Source organism: Poeciliopsis prolifica, unplaced genomic scaffold (genome assembly GCF_027474105.1).
Source record: "Poeciliopsis prolifica strain line A6 unplaced genomic scaffold, Auburn_PproV2 SCAFFOLD148, whole genome shotgun sequence".
NCBI lineage: Eukaryota > Metazoa > Chordata > Actinopteri > Cyprinodontiformes > Poeciliidae > Poeciliopsis > Poeciliopsis prolifica.
In genome coordinates this window covers 321,341-339,723 of record NW_026562523.1, presented here as the reverse complement: position 1 = coordinate 339,723, position 18,383 = coordinate 321,341, and the positions used below count along the sequence as shown (strand labels likewise).

Below are 18,383 nucleotides of genomic sequence, written 5' to 3'. Positions count from 1 at the left end.
AGTGTAGAGCGCCCGCATGCCGCTGGGTGGCGGCAGAAAGCCGATCTGGCTGCAGCAGCAGAAGAAGAAATGTGGCGGGACGTAAACAGGAAGTGGATCTGAAACAGGACGGGTTCTTTTCAGAGAGGTTCTGGTCAAGCTGATGGAGGTTCGGCTGCAGGAAGCGGACCGTTAGAACCGGAACCAGAAAGGTCAGAACAGACCGAACCGAACCATCAGAGTTCAGACTGAGGTTCTGCTCAAATTCTAACATCAGAACTTCTTTTGGAGTTTTATTTAAAAGGTTCGGAGGTTCTGATCCGGAGATCCAGTTCATGATCAGTTCCGGAGCTCTCCAGTTTGGATCAGGGTCCCGCTCTGTTCCTCCGGTCCAAATAGATCAGAACCGGTGTTCTGACTAACACAGCTACGCCGTCAGATTTTTCTCCCGCATCATATAGACAGCCAGGTCTATCTGTCGGTGCTACCCGTCCAAAACTGCTGCCATGTTTACAAACTACAGCGGCTTGTTAATGTTCAGTAATTGGATTATTTAGTGACTGAAGTGGAAGCTTAGCAGTTATGGTTAGCTTAGCATTGAACCATTTATATGATGATGAAACCAGAAGCAGATCTGAATGTCCTACCGTTTGAAATGAAAAGCTGCAGATGCAGCTGATCCTTTCCATCATATCTACCTGTTAATATCTGAGATACAGAGGCGTTTGTTAAAATAACAGGATCAGATGGAAACAGGTTTTATTGGAATTAAATTAAACAGACAGCAGATCAGCACATTTATAGGATGTATGACTGCACAGATCACTGAAATGATGGGATATGATTAATATACACTGATATTACAGGCTTACAGCGTCAATCCTACATAGTATTGCTAACATCTATTTAGCAGAGTTTAGCAATAAAAGAGTGTAATTAAACTAAAATATACAATTTAGGGACAAAACAGCCCACAGAAAACAATTTTTTTTCCCAATTAACTCCCAAACAATGACTTGTTACAGTGACGACTTTACAGACAGAAAACTGAAGCCATTTATAAATATTTACAAGCTGTTGGCATTTCAAGTAAAAACATGAAGTAATACAGCAGCTTAATGAAAGCCTGGTATAAAATTAAATAAAACTTACAGTAATCTGAGATGTAATAAAACACAGGAAGCAGAATGTGACGTAGCATCGATGTGCGCATTAGTACAAGGTTGGACGGATTGACGGGTAGCCCAGGTAAACAGAATGCCTGTTGCCCTGGGGTTGGGGCATCGGCTAATTTTGGGGAGACAAAAAGAATCTCCTTGGCAACAATAATATTATTCAAGTAAAAGAAAAAGGCACAGAGCAGTAAAATGGTAAATGGACTGAACATATATAGCGCGTTTCCAGTCATTTTGACCACTCAAAGCGCTTTACACTGGAGTCACATTCACCCATTCACACACACATTCATAAATCGATACGCAGACCGGTAGGCAATATAAAACTACTCTGATATGAACCTTTTTTCCAAAAAAGTTACTCAAGTGAATGTAACCAGCACTCCTCACTTCATGAACATAAACACCAGTAGCCTACAGGCTGCTAGTTAACAAGCTAAAGGTGCTGTTCTGGTGTCATCTCTTAGCTAACATTAGCTAGACATCTTTAGCTAACATTAGCTAGTCATCTTTTAGCTAACATTATTTAGGCATCTTTTAGCTAACATTATCTAGTATTCTTTTAGCTAACATTATCTAGTCATCTCTTAGCTAACATTAGCTAGACATCTTTTAGCTAACATTAGCTAGACATCTTTTAGCTAACATTAGCTAGACATCCTTTAGCTAACATTAGCTAGACATCTTTTAGCTAACATTAGCTAGACATCCTTTAGCTAACATTATTTAGGCATCTTTTAGCTAACATTATCTAGTATTCTTTTAGCTAACATTATCTAGGCATCTTTTAGCTAACATTAGCTAGTAATCTTTTAGCTAACATTATCTAGTCATCTTTTAGCTAACATTATCTAGGCATCTTTTAGCTAACATTATCTAGGCATCTTTTAACTAGCATTAGCTATTCATCTTTTAGCTAACATTATCTAGACATCTTTTAGCTAACATTAGCTAGTCATCTATTAGCTAACATTATCTAGGCATCTTTTAGCTAACATTAGCTAGTCATCTTTTAGCTAACATTATCTAGTCATCTTTTAGCTAACATTATCTTGACATCTTTTAGCTAACATTATCTAGTCATCTTTTAGCTAACATTATCTAGTCATCTTTTAGCTAACATTAGCTAGTCATCTTTTAGCTAACATTATCTAGGCATCTTTTAGCTAACATTAGCTAGTCATTTTTAGCTAACATTATCTAGTCATCTTTTAGCTAACATTATCTAGTCATCTTTTAGCTAACATTAGCTTGTCATCTTTTAGCTAACATTATCTAGGCATCTTTTAGCTAACATTAGCTAGTCATCTTTTAGCTAACATTATCTAGGCATCTTTTAGCTAACATTATCTAGTCATCTTTTAGCTAACATTATCTTGACATCTTTTAGCTAACATTATCTAGGCATCTTTTAGCTAACATTAGCTAGTCATCTTTTAGCTAACATTATCTAGTCATCTTTTAGCTAACATTATCTTGACATCTTTTAGCTAACATTATCTGCATCCAACAGCTTTACTAAACTCAGTCGGTTAGTTTGGGGAAAACTGTGCTAAGTTCTTTGCGTTTTGCTGCTATGATTCTAACACACCTGATGCTGTTGTAGCTCTGCACAACAGCGCTCCTGTTGCGTTTAAAGGTGGCTCGGAAAAACATGATGCGACATGTAAATAAATTAAAGTTTTAACAGCTGAAAAAAGTGACAGAAGGCACCGATATGGGAAATGCGTAAGCCGCTGGCTCCTGTATCAAACCGATATAACAGAGAGTCAACCACTTTAAGGTAAAACAACAAAGCTTTAGACACGGCTGACTCTGTGGGCAGTAATGCCCCCCAATGCCGCCAGGCATCAGAACCGGGCCTCTGCAGAACCTGAGGGCTCTGGTTCTACAGCACTTGGGCACGCTGTAGGGGCGTGGCCTCCGCCAGGTGTGGGTTGGGGGCGTGGCCTCTAACTTTATTCATTTCGGTTTCCATTTAAAATGAAAACAACAGAAGCAATAAAGCAAAAATCTCAATGAAAATCTGTCTAAGGAGTTTTAAAAGTGAACAACAAATAAATAGTAGATTTGATATTTAATCATCTGGGAGCAGCAACACTTAAAACTGGAAGAAGATGGTCCAGAACCAGAAGTGTCAGGTTCTGATGCTGGACCAGTAAGATGGTCCAAAAATTTGTTTTATTTCATTTTATGTTATTTAAACATTTAAAAAATGGAAAGATAGTTATTTTTTACCCGTTTTCAAAATACATCTGACAAAAGATCAGAATATGGGTCAGAACCGAGTCAGCAGGTCATATGAAGTTGGTTGTTTTTATATGAACAGAACCTTTCTGGTTCTGGCTCAAGAAAATCGGATCTCTGTCCATCACGAGCTGCTGGTTCCGGATGAATTTCTGACCCAGTTGGAGTGGGTCCTCACAGTTCTGATTGGTACTGGTCCAGTTCATAGAGGATTTTAGGACTGAAGGAAGTGAAAATCTTCCAGGTCGATTTCGTTTCAGGTCTGGGTCTAGAATCGGTTCTGATTGGACCAGTCTGTGTGTTCGTATTGGATCCATGTCGGGTCAGAACCTGGTACTGATGCGCTGTCTCTCTGTTTTCAGGATCCAGATTCTCCCGGTCCAGGTTCTGGTTCTGATCCGGCAGTCTGGGTGGTGATGGCGGGTCACGGACGCGGACGCAGAACTCTGGGTTTGGACCCGGTCGGAACCAGCAGAGGCGACTCTCTGCCTCCAGCCCAGTGCAGCAACCCACACCTGTGTTCCCAGTAAGCTCCGCCCCCTTTCCTCTCACCTGGCTCCAGTCCTCAAGTAGTTCTGGTTCTGTTGGACGGGTCCGACTCCAAACGAACCAGAATGAGGGCAGCAGTGCACTCTGGGAGCTGTAGTTGATTCTGTGCGGTTTCCCAGGCAATGGAGCAGAAGCCCCTCCCCCTGGCAGGCGGGGAGGAGTCAGAGTACCTGATGGCGCTGAAGCAGGACTTCAGGGCGGCCATGAGGAGTCAGCCATGTTTCATCCAGCCGGCCGCCGCCCACAGAGGTCTGAACCCACCAATCAGAAATCAGCAGCTGACTCACCAAGCTGTGCTCTTATTCTGAAAATCTCTCTCTACTTCCTGTCAGATGTGGAGCGATACTCAGATAAATATCATCTGAGTGACAAGATGGATGCCCTCACTGACTGGATCATAGGTGAGTTTCCTTCAATATGGAACAGTTCAATTCGGTTCAGTTCAGTTCGGCTTAGTTCAGTTCAGTTTGGTTCGGTTTAGTTCAGTTCGGTTCGGTTAATTCAGTTTAGTTCTGTTCGGTTTAGTTTAGTTCGATTCGGTTAAGTCCGGCTTGGTTTAGTTCAGTTCGGTTCGGTTTAGTTCAGTTTGGTTCAGTTTAGTTCGATTCGGTTTAGTTCAGTTCGGTTTAGTTCGGTTCAGTTTAGTTCAGTTCGGTTCGGTTTAGTTCAGTTCGGTTTAGTTCAGTTCGGTTCGGTTTAGTTCAGTTCGGTTCAGTTTAGTTCGATTCGGTTTAGTTCAGTTCGGTTTAGTTCGGTTCGGTTTAGTTCAGTTCGGTTCAGTTCGTTTCAGTTTAGTTCGATTCGGTTTAGTTCAGTTCGGTTTAGTTCGGTTCGGTTTAGTTCAGTTCGGTTCAGTTCGTTTCATTTAGTTCGATTCGGTTAAGTCCGGCTCGGTTTAGTTCAGTTCGGTTTAGTTCGGTTCGGTTCAGTTCGGTTTGGCTTAGTTCAGTTTGGTTCTGTTTGGTTCAGTTCGGTTTGGTTCAGTTTAGTTCAGTTTGGTTCGGTTTAGTTCAGTTCGGTTCGGTTTAGTTCAGTTCGGTTCAGTTTAGTTCGATTCGCTTTAGTTCAGTTCGGTTTAGTTCAGTTCGGTTCAGTTTAGTTCGGTTCGGTTTAGTTCAGTTCGGTTCAGTTCGGTTCAGTTTAGTTCGATTCGGTTAAGTCCGGCTCGGTTTAGTTCAGTTCGGTTCGGTTTAGTTCAGTTCGGTTCAGTTTAGTTCGATTCGCTTTAGTTCAGTTCGGTTTAGTTCAGTTCGGTTCGGTTTAGTTCAGTTCAGTTTGGTTCGGTTTAGTTCAGTTCGGTTCGGTTAATTCAGTTTAGTTCAGTTCGGTTTAGTTTAGTTTAGTTCGATTCGGTTTAGTTCAGTTCGGTTTAGTTCGGTTCGGTTTAGTTCAGTTCGGTTCAGTTCGTTTCATTTAGTTCGATTCGGTTAAGTCCGGCTCGGTTTAGTTCAGTTCGGTTTAGTTCGGTTCGGTTCAGTTCGGTTTGGCTTAGTTCAGTTTGGTTCTGTTTGGTTCAGTTCGGTTTGGTTCGGTTTAGTTCAGTTTGGTTCGGTTTAGTTCAGTTCGGTTCGGTTCGGTTTAGTTCAGTTCGGTTCAGTTTAGTTCGATTCGCTTTAGTTCAGTTCGGTTCAGTTTAGTTCGATTCGCTTTAGTTCAGTTCGGTTTAGTTCAGTTCGGTTCGGTTTAGTTCAGTTCGGTTCAGTTTAGTTCGATTCGGTTAAGTCCGGCTCGGTTTAGTTCAGTTCGGTTTAGTTCGGTTCGGTTTAGTTCAGTTCGGTTAAGTCCGGCTCGGTTTAGTTCAGTTCGGTTTAGTTCGGTTTGGCTTAGTTCAGTTCGGTTCGGTTTAGTTCAGTTCGGTTCAGTTTAGTTCGATTCGGTTAAGTCCGGCTCGGTTTAGTTCAGTTCGGTTTAGTTCGGTTCGGTTTAGTTCAGTTCGGTTGGCTAGTTCAGTTTGTTCGGTTTAGTTCGGTTCGGTTTAGTTCGATTCGGTTAAGTCCGGCTCGGTTTAGTTCAGTTCGGTTTAGTTCGGTTTGGCTTAGTTCAGTTCGGTTAAGTTCGGTTCGGTTTAGTTAAGTTCGGTTAAGTTCGGTTTGGCTTAGTTCAGTTTGGTTCTGTTTGGTTCAGTTCGGTTTAGTTCAGTTCGGTTCGGTTTAATTCAGTTCGGTTAAGTTCGGTTCGGTTTAGTTCAGTTCGGTTCAGTTTAGTTCGATTCGGTTAAGTCCGGCTCGGTTTAGTTCAGTTTCGGTTTAGTTCGGTTCGGTTTAGTTCAGTTCGGTTTGGCTTAGTTCAGTTTGGTTCGGTTTAGTTCGATTCGGTTAAGTCCGGCTCGGTTTAGTTCAGTTCGGTTTAGTTCGGTTTGGCTTAGTTCAGTTCGGTTAAGTTCGGTTCGGTTTAGTTAAGTTCGGTTAAGTTCGGTTTGGCTTAGTTCAGTTTGGTTCTGTTTGGTTCAGTTCGGTTTAGTTCAGTTCGGTTCGGTTTAATTCAGTTCGGTTAAGTTCGGTTCGGTTTAGTTCAGTTCGGTTCAGTTTAGTTCGATTCGGTTAAGTCCGGCTCGGTTTAGTTCAGTTCGGTTTAGTTCGGTTCGGTTTAGTTCAGTTCGGTTTGGCTTAGTTCAGTTTGGTTCGGTTTAGTTCGATTCGGTTAAGTCCGGCTCGGTTTAGTTCAGTTCGGTTTAGTTCGGTTTGGCTTAGTTCAGTTCGGTTTAGTTCGGTTCGGTTTAGTTCAGTTCGGTTTGGCTTAGTTCAGTTTGGTTCGGTTTAGTTCGGTTCGGTTTAGTTCGATTCGGTTAAGTCCGGCTCGGTTTAGTTCAGTTCGGTTTAGTTCGATTTGGCTTAGTTCAGTTCGGTTAAGTTCGGTTCGGTTTAGTTCAGTTCGGTAAAGTTCGGTTTGGCTTAGTTCAGTTTGGTTCTGTTTGGTTCAGTTCGGTTTGGTTCTGTTTAGTTGAGTTCGGTTCGGTTTAATTCAGTTCGGTTAAGTTCGGTTCGGTTTAATTCAGTTCGGTTTAGTTCAGTTCGGTTTGGTTTAGTTCAGTTTGGTTCGGTTTAGTTCGGTTCGGTTTAGTTCGATTCGGTTAAGTTCGGTTTGGCTTAGTTCAGTTTGGTTCTGTTTGGTTCAGTTCGGTTTGGTTCGGTTTAGTTCAGTTCGGTTTAGTTCGGTTCGGTTTAGTTCAGTTCGGTTTGGCTTAGTTCAGTTTGGTTCGGTTTAGTTCGGTTCGGTTTAGTTCGATTCGGTTAAGTCCGGCTCGGTTTAGTTCAGTTCGGTTTAGTTCGGTTTGGCTTGGTTCAGTTCGGTTAAGTTCGGTTCGGTTTAGTTCAGTTCGGTTAAGTTCGGTTTGGCTTAGTTCAGTTTGGTTCTGTTTGGTTCAGTTCGGTTTAGTTCAGTTCGGTTCGGTTTAATTCAGTTCGGTTAAGTTCGGTTCGGTTTAGTTCAGTTCGGTTCAGTTTAGTTCGATTCGGTAAGTCCGGCTCGGTTTAGTTCAGTTCGGTTTTAGTTCGGTTCGGTTTAGTTCAGTTCGGTTTGGCTTAGTTCAGTTTGGTTCGGTTTAGTTCGGTTCGGTTTAGTTCGATTCGGTTAAGTCCGGCTCGGTTTAGTTCAGTTCGGTTTAGTTCGGTTTGGCTTAGTTCAGTTCGGTTAAGTTCGGTTCGGTTTAGTTCAGTTCGGTTAAGTTCGGTTTGGCTTAGTTCAGTTTGGTTCTGTTTGGTTCAGTTCGGTTTGGTTCGGTTTAGTTCAGTTCGGTTTAGTTCGGTTCGGTTTAGTTCAGTTCAGTTTGGTTCGGTTTAGTTCGGTTCGGTTTAGTTCGATTCGGTTAAGTCCGGCTCGGTTTAGTTCAGTTCGGTTTAGTTCGGTTTGGCTTAGTTCAGTTCGGTTAAGTTCGGTTAAGTTCGGTTCGGTTTAGTTCAGTTCGGTTAAGTTCGGTTTGGCTTAGTTCAGTTTGGTTCTGTTTGGTTCAGTTCGGTTTGGTTCGGTTTAGTTCAGTTCGGTTCGGTTTAATTCAGTTCGGTTAAGTTCGGTTCGGTTTAGCTCAGTTCGGTTCGGTTTAATTCAGTTCGGTTTAGTTCAGTTCGGTTTGGCTTAGTTCAGTTTGGTTCGGTTTAGTTCGGTTCGGTTTAGTTCGATTCGGTTAAGTCCGGCTCGGTTTAGTTCAGTTCGGTTAAGTTCGGTTTGGCTTAGTTCAGTTTGGTTCTGTTTGGTTCAGTTCGGTTTGGTTCGGTTTAGTTCAGTTCGGTTCGGTTTAATTCAGTTCGGTTAAGTTCGGTTCGGTTTAGTTCAGTTCGGTTCAGTTCGGTTTGGCTTAGTTCAGTTTGGTTCTGTTTGGTTCAGTTCGGTTTGGTACGGTTTAGTTCAGTTTGGTTCGGTTTAGTTCAGTTCGGTTAAGTTCGGTTTGGCTTAGTCCAGTTTGGTTCTGTTTGGTTCAGTTCGGTTTGGTTCGGTTTAGTTCAGTTCGGTTTAGTTCGGTTCGGTTTAGTTCGATTCGGTTAAGTCCGGCTCGGTTTAGTTCAGTTCGGTTTAGTTCGGTTTGGCTTGGTTCAGTTCGGTTAAGTTCGGTTCGGTTTAGTTCAGTTCGGTTAAGTTCGGTTTGGCTTAGTTCAGTTTGGTTCTGTTTGGTTCAGTTCGGTTTAGTTCAGTTCGGTTCGGTTTAATTCAGTTCGGTTAAGTTCGGTTCGGTTTAGTTCAGTTCGGTTCAGTTTAGTTCGATTCGGTTAAGTCCGGCTCGGTTTAGTTCAGTTCGGTTTAGTTCGGTTCGGTTTAGTTCAGTTCGGTTTGGCTTAGTTCAGTTTGGTTCGGTTTAGTTCGGTTCGGTTTAGTTCGATTCGGTTAAGTCCGGCTCGGTTTAGTTCAGTTCGGTTTAGTTCGGTTTGGCTTAGTTCAGTTCGGTTAAGTTCGGTTCGGTTTAGTTCAGTTCGGTTAAGTTCGGTTTGGCTTAGTTCAGTTTGGTTCTGTTTGGTTCAGTTCGGTTTGGTTCGGTTTAGTTCAGTTCGGTTTAGTTCGGTTCGGTTTAGTTCAGTTCAGTTTGGTTCGGTTTAGTTCGGTTCGGTTTAGTTCGATTCGGTTAAGTCCGGCTCGGTTTAGTTCAGTTCGGTTTAGTTCGGTTTGGCTTAGTTCAGTTCGGTTAAGTTCGGTTAAGTTCGGTTCGGTTTAGTTCAGTTCGGTTAAGTTCGGTTTGGCTTAGTTCAGTTTGGTTCTGTTTGGTTCAGTTCGGTTTGGTTCGGTTTAGTTCAGTTCGGTTCGGTTTAATTCAGTTCGGTTAAGTTCGGTTCGGTTTAGCTCAGTTCGGTTCGGTTTAATTCAGTTCGGTTTAGTTCAGTTCGGTTTGGCTTAGTTCAGTTTGGTTCGGTTTAGTTCGGTTCGGTTTAGTTCGATTCGGTTAAGTCCGGCTCGGTTTAGTTCAGTTCGGTTAAGTTCGGTTTGGCTTAGTTCAGTTTGGTTCTGTTTGGTTCAGTTCGGTTTGGTTCGGTTTAGTTCAGTTCGGTTCGGTTTAATTCAGTTCGGTTAAGTTCGGTTCGGTTTAGTTCAGTTCGGTTCAGTTCGGTTTGGCTTAGTTCAGTTTGGTTCTGTTTGGTTCAGTTCGGTTTGGTACGGTTTAGTTCAGTTTGGTTCGGTTTAGTTCAGTTCGGTTCGGTTTAGTTCAGTTCGGTTAAGTTCGGTTTGGCTTAGTTCAGTTTGGTTCTGTTTGGTTCAGTTCGGTTTGGTTCGGTTTAGTTCAGTTCGGTTCGGTTTAATTCAGTTCGGTTCAGTTCGGTTGGCTTAGTTCAGTTTGGTTCTGTTTGGTTCAGTTCGGTTTGGTACGGTTTAGTTCAGTTTGGTTCGGTTTAGTTAAGTTCGGTTCGGTTTAGTTCAGTTTGGTTCGGTTTAGTTCAGTTCGGTTCGGTTTAGTTCAGTTCGGTTAAGTTCGGTTTGGCTTAGTTCAGTTTGGTTCTGTTTGGTTCAGTTCGGTTTGGTTCGGTTTAGTTCAGTTCGGTTCGGTTTAATTCAGTTCGGTTCAGTTCGGTTTGGCTTAGTTCAGTTTGGTTCTGTTTGGTTCAGTTCGGTTTGGTACGGTTTAGTTCAGTTTGGTTCGGTTTAGTTAAGTTCGGTTCGGTTTAGTTCAGTTTGGTTCGGTTTAGTTCAGTTCGGTTCGGTTTAGTTCAGTTCGGTTAAGTTCGGTTTGGCTTAGTTCAGTTTGGTTCTGTTTGGTTCAGTTCGGTTTGGTACGGTTTAGTTCAGTTTGGTTCGGTTTAGTTAAGTTCGGTTCGGTTTAGTTCAGTTCGGTTCGGTTTAATTCAGTTCGGTTCAGTTCGGTTTGGCTTAGTTCAGTTTGGTTCTGTTTGGTTCAGTTCGGTTTGGTACGGTTTAGTTCAGTTTGGTTCGGTTTAGTTAAGTTCGGTTCGGTTTAGTTCAGTTTGGTTAAGTTCGGTTCAGTTCGTTGAACCCAACTCGGTTCAGACTTGGTTCAGAAACTCAGAAGAAGTGGACCCCTTTTTCAGGAGCATTCCAGTCTGGACCCTGGTGTGTCCAACAGCCCCCTGGAGGACTAACTGGTTCTTCTGAACCGGGTTGGTAGAAGGAACCCGAACCCGGTGGAACCAGCTGAGGTTCTGCTGTTTTTGTTTCAGACTGGAAGAGATTCCCCAAAGAACTTCGGGTCCCAATCAGAAAATCCAGAGATGGTCGGTACTCTGATTCCATCTGACAGTAATCTGATTACCTGAGCCAGTGACAGCAGCTGCAGTCTCTGTGTGTCCACAGGGGCGGCGCTCAGCCGCCTGGCTGCTGCTCCATCGGAACAGAAGAAGAAGGTTGGCGAGAAAGAGGAGGTGCTGCTCAAACTGGAGGTGAGTGTCTGGACTGGGGACAGGTGGGGTAGGGTGCACACCATGTGACCTTTGACCTTTGACCTCCAGACATTAGAGAAGAAGGAGCAGCAGGAGAGTTCTGAGGAGGAGGGCGAAGAGCAGAAGGAAGAGGAGGCTGAGGAAGAGTATGATGAAGAGGAGTTTGAGGAGGTGAGGAAGGTCATGTGACCAAACTACTTCCTGCAGAGCGCTGGCATGATGCCTACGGCCGTGCGTCAGCCATATTGAGCGTAGCAGGAACCACAACCAAATGCTCCCCTGATTGGACACTCAGCAGCCAATCAGAAGCCTTCATTCACCCGTGATATCAACCAATTATATTTACATTTATTTCTGAAAAATAATGTTTAGTTGAACAATGTTTAGAGTAGAATAAAGATTCACATGTTAATAATTATTTTATTATGACTGCATTATTATTGTTCTATGATGAACTAATGTGTGTGTGTGTGTCTGTCTGTGTGCGTGTGTGTACGTGTGTGTGTGTGTCTGTGTGTGTGTGTGTGCGTGTGTCTGTGTGTGTGTGTGTTTGTGTGTGTGTCTGTGTGTGTGTGTGCGTGTGTCTGTGTGTGTGTGTGTCTGTGTGTGTGTGTGTGCTGTGTGTGTGTGTGCGTGTGTGTGCGCGTGTGTGTCTGTGTGTGTGTGCGTGTCGGGTGTGTGTGTGTGTGTCAGGAGACAGACTACATCATGTCGTACTTCGATAACGGCGAGGACTTCGGCGGAGACAGTGACGACAACATGGATGAAGCCGTCTACTAGAACTGGTTCTGGTTCCGACCCGACCGATCCGTTTTATCTGAGTGTTTTTAATGTTTTTGTGCAAAAACCGTTTTTATTATTTTTATTGAAAATAAACCAGTGTGATGTTTGTCGTGGTTCTGACCCACTTGGATCTGTCTGGTTCTGACCCTTAACGCCCCGTGCTGACCCACTATGACTGCTGAAACCCACCAGAACCAAGACCTTGTTTGGGTCCAGCATCAGTTTGGTTCTGGTTAGACTGGGTTGGAACCAGTACAGGACCAACAGCTGGTTCTGAGTGTTTCCAGAAGTTCTGAACGTTTCTCGGCCTGTTTGGTTCTGGTATCGTCCGATTGCTTTCACACAGAACCAGAACCTGGACCCGGTACGGTCCCTCTGCTGCTGTGTGCGACCTTTGGTTCTGGTCTGCAGGAAACCCGAGCCGCTGACTCAGAGGCCCAAATCGTCGGCCAATCAGATACCGACTGGGCCGGTTCTACTTCTGGGTGCCGAGTCAGCAGAAAGGAGAGAGAGTGGATGTGCAGCACGTGTCGGTTCCGAAGAACCCAGTCAACCCGATTCAGCTCAGCGGCTTCTGCTTCACTTCCAGCTCACCCAGAACTCTGCGGTTCTGGTTCTGTCTGTGGCTTTGTTGGGTTGCAGGTTCTGATGGAAGCAGGTGTAAACAGGAGGTCCAGTTCCAGCTGAACCGGGTCAGAACAGTTCAATTGCAGGTTGATCAGCCTGGAGCTGACCTGCTGTAGAACCAGAACCAGAACCGACCCTCTGTCGGTTTGGTCATCCTTTTCTGGTTTTGAGAAGCTGAACCTGAGACCGGGACAGCTGGGACGTCTGCTAAAAATGTCCTGCTGTCCTCATGTCCAAACCGTCCGCTGACGGGCTGAGGTTCCTGTTTTGACTCGGATGGATCAGAACAGAACCTCAGAGTTCTGGAACGTTGGTTCACTTAATGAATAAGTGAACCAATGAATGAATGAAGGATCTATCAAGACAATGGAGGTGAATTCTGCCAGCAAAACATTATTTATGTTACATTATTTACAACTTTGGTCAAATTTCGTCACAAGAGAAGAAAAACAGCAGGAAGCTTTAAGCTTCAGGGACGACAAGGCCCAAAGCAAATCACTGGTCCAACAACTGGACCGGGCCCGTCAGAACCGGACCCGGTCTGCTGGGATACAGGCTGGCTCTGGAGGACTGGACTGTCTCGTCTTTCTCTCCATCTTCACAGCTCAAGACAGATGCTTTAAAAATACAGCAGTCAAAACACGATAAAATGAACCTTTCATTTAAATGAGGGTTAATCCAAACAGTTACTGACGGGACACTGGATCTTAAGCTCCTTCAGCTCCTTTAGCTCCTTCAGCACCTTTAGCTCCTTCAGCTCCTTTAGCTCCTTCAGCTCCATTAGCTCCTTCAGCTCCTTTAGCTCCTTCAGCTCCATTAGCTCCTTCAGCTCCTTCAGCTCCTTCAGCTCCTTTAGCTCCTTTAGCTCCTTTAGCTCCTTCAGCTCCTTCAGCTCCTTCAGCTCCATTAGCTCCTTCAGCTCCTTTAGCTCCTTCAGCTCCATTAGCTCCTTCAGCTCCTTCAGCTCCTTCAGCTCCTTTAGCTCCTTTAGCTCCTTTAGCTCCTTCAGCTCCTTCAGCTCCTTTAGCTCCATTAGCTCCTTCAGCTCCTTTAGCTCCTTCAGCTCCTTTAGCTCCTTCAGCTCCATTAGCTCCTTCAGCTCCTTTAGCTCCTTCAGCTCCTTCAGCTCCTTTAGCTCCATTAGCTCCTTCAGCTCCTTTAGCTCCTTCAGCTCCTTCAGCTCCTTTAGCTCCTTCAGCTCCTTTAGCTCCATTAGCTCCTTTAGCTCCTTCAGCTCCTTTAGCTCCTTTAGCTCCTTCAGCTCCATTAGCTCCTTCAGCTCCTTCAGCTCCTTTAGCTCCTTCAGCTCCTTCAGCTCCTTCAGCTCCTTTAGCTCCTTCAGCTCCTTTAGCTCCATTAGCTCCTTTAGCTCCTTCAGCTCCTTTAGCTCCTTTAGCTCCTTCAGCTCCATTAGCTCCTTCAGCTCCTTTAGCTCCTTCAGCTCCTTCAGCTCCTTCAGCTCCTTTAGCTCCTTCAGCTCCATTAGCTCCTTCAGCTCCTTTAGCTCCTTCAGCTCCATTAGCTCCTTCAGCTCCTTCAGCTCCTTTAGCTCCTTCAGCTCCTTTAGCTCCTTCAGCTCCTTCAGCTCCTTTAGCTCCTTCAGCTCCTTTAGCTCCTTTAGCTCCTTCAGCTCCTTTAGCTCCTTCAGCTCCTTTAGCTCCTTTAGCTACTTCAGCTCCTTCAGCTCCTTTAGCTCCTTCAGCTCCTTTAGCTCCTTTAGCTCCTTCAGCTCCATTAGCTCCTTCAGCTCCTTTAGCTCCTTCAGCTCCTTCAGCTCCATTAGCTCCTTCAGCTCCTTCAGCTCCTTCAGCTCCTTTAGCTCCTTTAGCTCCTTCAGCTCCTTTAGCTCCATTAGCTCCTTTAGCTCCTTCAGCTCCATTAGCTCCTTCAGCTCCTTCAGCTCCTTTAGCTCCTTCAGCTCCATTAGCTCCTTCAGCTCCTTCAGCTCCTTCAGCTCCATTAGCTCCTTTAGCTCCTTCAGCTCCTTTAGCTCCTTCAGCTCCTTTAGCTCCATTAGCTCCTTCAGCTCCTTTAGCTCCTTCAGCTCCTTTAGCTCCTTCAGCTCCTTTAGCTCCTTCAGCTCCTTTAGCTCCTTCAGCTCCTTCAGCTCCTTTAGCTCCTTCAGCTCCTTTAGCTCCTTCAGCTCCTTTAGCTCCTTCAGCTCCTTTAGCTCCTTTAGCTACTTCAGCTCCTTTAGCTCCTTCAGCTCCTTTAGCTCCTTTAGCTCCATTAGCTCCTTTAGCTCCTTCAGCTCCTTTAGCTCCTTTAGCTCCTTCAGCTCCTTTAGCTCCTTCAGCTCCTTTAGCTCCTTCAGCTCCTTCAGCTCCTTTAGCTCCTTCAGCTCCTTTAGCTCCTTCAGCTCCTTCAGCTCCTTTAGCTCCTTTAGCTCCATTAGCTCCTTCAGCTCCTTCAGCTCCTTTAGCTCCTTCAGCTCCTTCAGCTCCTTTAGCTCCTTCAGCTCCTTTAGCTCCATTAGCTCCTTCAGCTCCTTTAGCTCCTTCAGCTCCTTTAGCTCCTTCAGCTCCATTAGCTCCTTCAGCTCCTTCAGCTCCATTAGCTCCTTCAGCTCCATTAGCTCCTTCAGCTCCTTTAGCTCCTTCAGCTCCTTTAGCTCCTTCAGCTCCATTAGCTCCTTCAGCTCCTTCAGCTCCTTTAGCTCCTTTAGCTCCTTTAGCTCCTTCAGCTCCTTCAGCTCCTTTAGCTCCTTCAGCTCCTTTAGCTCCTTCAGCTCCTTTAGCTCCTTCAGCTCCTTCAGCTCCTTTAGCTACTTCAGCTCCTTCAGCTCCTTTAGCTCCTTCAGCTCCTTTAGCTCCTTTAGCTCCTTCAGCTCCATTAGCTCCTTCAGCTCCTTTAGCTCCTTCAGCTCCTTTAGCTCCTTCAGCTCCATTAGCTCCTTCAGCTCCTTCAGCTCCTTTAGCTCCTTTAGCTCCTTCAGCTCCTTTAGCTCCATTAGCTCCTTTAGCTCCTTCAGCTCCATTAGCTCCTTCAGCTCCTTTAGCTCCTTCAGCTCCTTTAGCTCCTTCAGCTCCATTAGCTCCTTCAGCTCCTTCAGCTCCATTAGCTCCTTTAGCTCCTTCAGCTCCTTTAGCTCCTTCAGCTCCTTTAGCTCCATTAGCTCCTTCAGCTCCTTTAGCTCCTTCAGCTCCTTTAGCTCCTTTAGCTCCTTTAGCTCCTTCAGCTCCATTAGCTCCTTCAGCTCCTTCAGCTCCTTTAGCTCCTTTAGCTCCTTTAGCTCCTTCAGCTCCTTCAGCTCCTTTAGCTCCTTCAGCTCCTTTAGCTCCTTTAGCTCCTTCAGCTCCTTTAGCTCCTTCAGCTCCTTTAGCTCCTTTAGCTACTTCAGCTCCTTCAGCTCCTTTAGCTCCTTCAGCTCCTTTAGCTCCTTTAGCTCCTTCAGCTCCATTAGCTCCTTCAGCTCCTTTAGCTCCTTCAGCTCCTTCAGCTCCATTAGCTCCTTCAGCTCCTTCAGCTCCTTCAGCTCCTTTAGCTCCTTTAGCTCCTTCAGCTCCTTTAGCTCCATTAGCTCCTTTAGCTCCTTCAGCTCCATTAGCTCCTTCAGCTCCTTCAGCTCCTTTAGCTCCTTCAGCTCCATTAGCTCCTTCAGCTCCTTCAGCTCCTTCAGCTCCATTAGCTCCTTTAGCTCATTCAGCTCCTTCAGCTCCTTTAGCTCCTTCAGCTCCTTTAGCTCCATTAGCTCCTTCAGCTCCTTTAGCTCCTTCAGCTCCTTTAGCTCCTTCAGCTCCTTTAGCTCCTTCAGCTCCATTAGCTCCTTCAGCTCCTTCAGCTCCTTCAGCTCCATTAGCTCCTTCAGCTCCTTCAGCTCCTTCAGCTCCTTTAGCTCCTTTAGCTCCTTCAGCTCCTTTAGCTCCATTAGCTCCTTTAGCTCCTTCAGCTCCATTAGCTCCTTCAGCTCCTTCAGCTCCTTTAGCTCCTTCAGCTCCATTAGCTCCTTCAGCTCCTTCAGCTCCTTCAGCTCCATTAGCTCCTTTAGCTCATTCAGCTCCTTCAGCTCCTTTAGCTCCTTCAGCTCCTTTAGCTCCATTAGCTCCTTCAGCTCCTTTAGCTCCTTCAGCTCCTTTAGCTCCTTCAGCTCCTTTAGCTCCTTCAGCTCCTTTAGCTCCTTCAGCTCCTTCAGCTCCTTTAGCTCCTTCAGCTCCTTTAGCTCCTTCAGCTCCTTTAGCTCCTTTAGCTCCTTTAGCTCCTTCAGCTCCTTCAGCTCCTTTAGCTCCTTCAGCTCCTTTAGCTCCTTTAGCTCCTTCAGCTCCTTTAGCTCCTTCAGCTCCTTTAGCTCCTTTAGCTACTTCAGCTCCTTCAGCTCCTTTAGCTCCTTCAGCTCCTTTAGCTCCTTTAGCTCCTTCAGCTCCATTAGCTCCTTCAGCTCCTTTAGCTCCTTCAGCTCCTTTAGCTCCTTCAGCTCCATTAGCTCCTTCAGCTCCTTCAGCTCCTTTAGCTCCTTTAGCTCCTTCAGCTCCTTTAGCTCCATTAGCTCCTTTAGCTCCTTCAGCTCCATTAGCTCCTTCAGCTCCTTTAGCTCCTTCAGCTCCTTTAGCTCCTTCAGCTCCATTAGCTCCTTCAGCTCCTTCAGCTCCATTAGCTCCTTTAGCTCCTTCAGCTCCTTTAGCTCCTTCAGCTCCTTTAGCTCCATTAGCTCCTTCAGCTCCTTTAGCTCCTTCAGCTCCTTTAGCTCCTTCAGCTCCTTTAGCTCCTTCAGCTCCTTCAGCTCCTTTAGCTCCTTCAGCTCCTTTAGCTCCTTCAGCTCCTTCAGCTCCTTTAGCTCCTTCAGCTCCTTTAGCTCCTTCAGCTCCTTTAGCTCCTTCAGCTCCTTTAGCTCCTTCAGCTCCTTTAGCTCCTTTAGCTACTTCAGCTCCTTTAGCTCCTTCAGCTCCTTTAGCTCCTTTAGCTCCATTAGCTCCTTTAGCTCCTTCAGCTCCTTTAGCTCCTTCAGCTCCATTAGCTCCTTCAGCTCCTTCAGCTCCTTCAGCTCCTTTAGCTCCTTTAGCTCCTTAGGCTCCATTAGCTCCTTTAGCTCCTTCAGCTCCATTAGCTCCTTCAGCTCCTTCAGCTGCTTCAGCTCCTTCAGCTCCTTTAGCTCCTTTAGCTCCTTCAGCTCCTTTAGCTCCTTCAGCTCCATTAGCTCCTTCAGCTCCTTCAGCTCCTTTAGCTCCTTCAGCTCCTTCAGCTCCTTCAGCTCCTTCAGCTCCTTTAGCTCCATTAGCTCCTTCAGCTCCTTCAGCTCCTTTAGCTCCTTCAGCTCCTTTAGCTCCTTTAGCTCCTTCAGCTCCTTTAGCTCCTTTAGCTCCATTAGCTCCTTCAGCTCCTTCAGCTCCTTTAGCTCCTTCAGCTCCTTTAGCTCCTTTAGCTCCATTAGCTCCTTCAGCTCCTTCAGCTCCTTTAGCTCCTTCAGCTCCTTCAGCTCCTTTAGCTCCTTGAGCTCCTTTAACTCCATTAGCTCCTTCAGCTCCTTTAGCTCCTTCAGCTCCTTTAGCTCCTTTAGCTCCTTCAGCTCCTTCAGCTCCTTTAGCTCCTTCAGCTCCTTTAGCTCCATTAGCTCCTTCAGCTCCTTCAGCTCCTTCAGCTCCTTTAGCTCCTTGAGCTCCTTTAACTCCATTAGCTCCTTCAGCTCCTTTAGCTCCTTCAGCTCCTTTAGCTCCTTCAGCTCCTTTAGCTCATTAGCTCCTTTCAGCTCCTTTAGCTCCTTCAGCTCCTTTAGCTCCTTCAGCTCCTCTAGCTCCTTTAGCTCCTTTAGCTCCTTCAGCTCCTTCAGCTCCTTTAGCTCCTTTAGCTCCTTTAGCTCCTTCAGCTCCTTTAGCTCCTTCAGCTCCTTTAGCTCCTTCAGCTCCATTAGCTCCATTAGCTCCTTTAGCTCCTTCAGCTCCTTTAGCTCCATTAGCTCCCACCACGACAATTTAGCTGACCTTAACATATCCTGTGTTGTATTTTGGTCATTATTGTTGCTCTTAGTGTTGAGATGTGTGTGACAGATTTGTCTATCAGACATTTATAGAAATACGGAACAAATCGCGTCTATCGGTTCAATACGGGATGATTGTGTTTTTATGGGAGGGGCAGCAAAACTAATTACAAGACAACAACCACCTGTCATTCTTGGGTTATTTACAATCCTCCTGTTGAGACATGGACTGTCCTTACTGTCTTTCAACCACTTTGAAAACATTTCTTTGCCCCTCCAACATCTTTGTTTTGGGCCCCACAG

General features: G+C 45.4%; 1 protein-coding gene across 1 annotated transcript; it reads left to right on the top strand.

The window, feature by feature from the left end:
* Window positions 1-80: 80 nt before the first annotated feature.
* Window positions 81-11,665, top strand: LOC129355824 (DNA-directed RNA polymerase III subunit RPC7-like). Its single transcript, XM_055025438.1, is given in 9 exon segments — window positions 81-191; window positions 3,764-3,907; window positions 3,910-3,927; window positions 4,070-4,199; window positions 4,283-4,351; window positions 10,544-10,597; window positions 10,677-10,762; window positions 10,832-10,933; window positions 11,456-11,665. Coding segments are annotated over 8 exon segments (636 nt in total). The 5' UTR covers window positions 81-191; window positions 3,764-3,817; the 3' UTR covers window positions 11,543-11,665.
* Window positions 11,666-18,383: the final 6,718 nt, after the last annotated feature.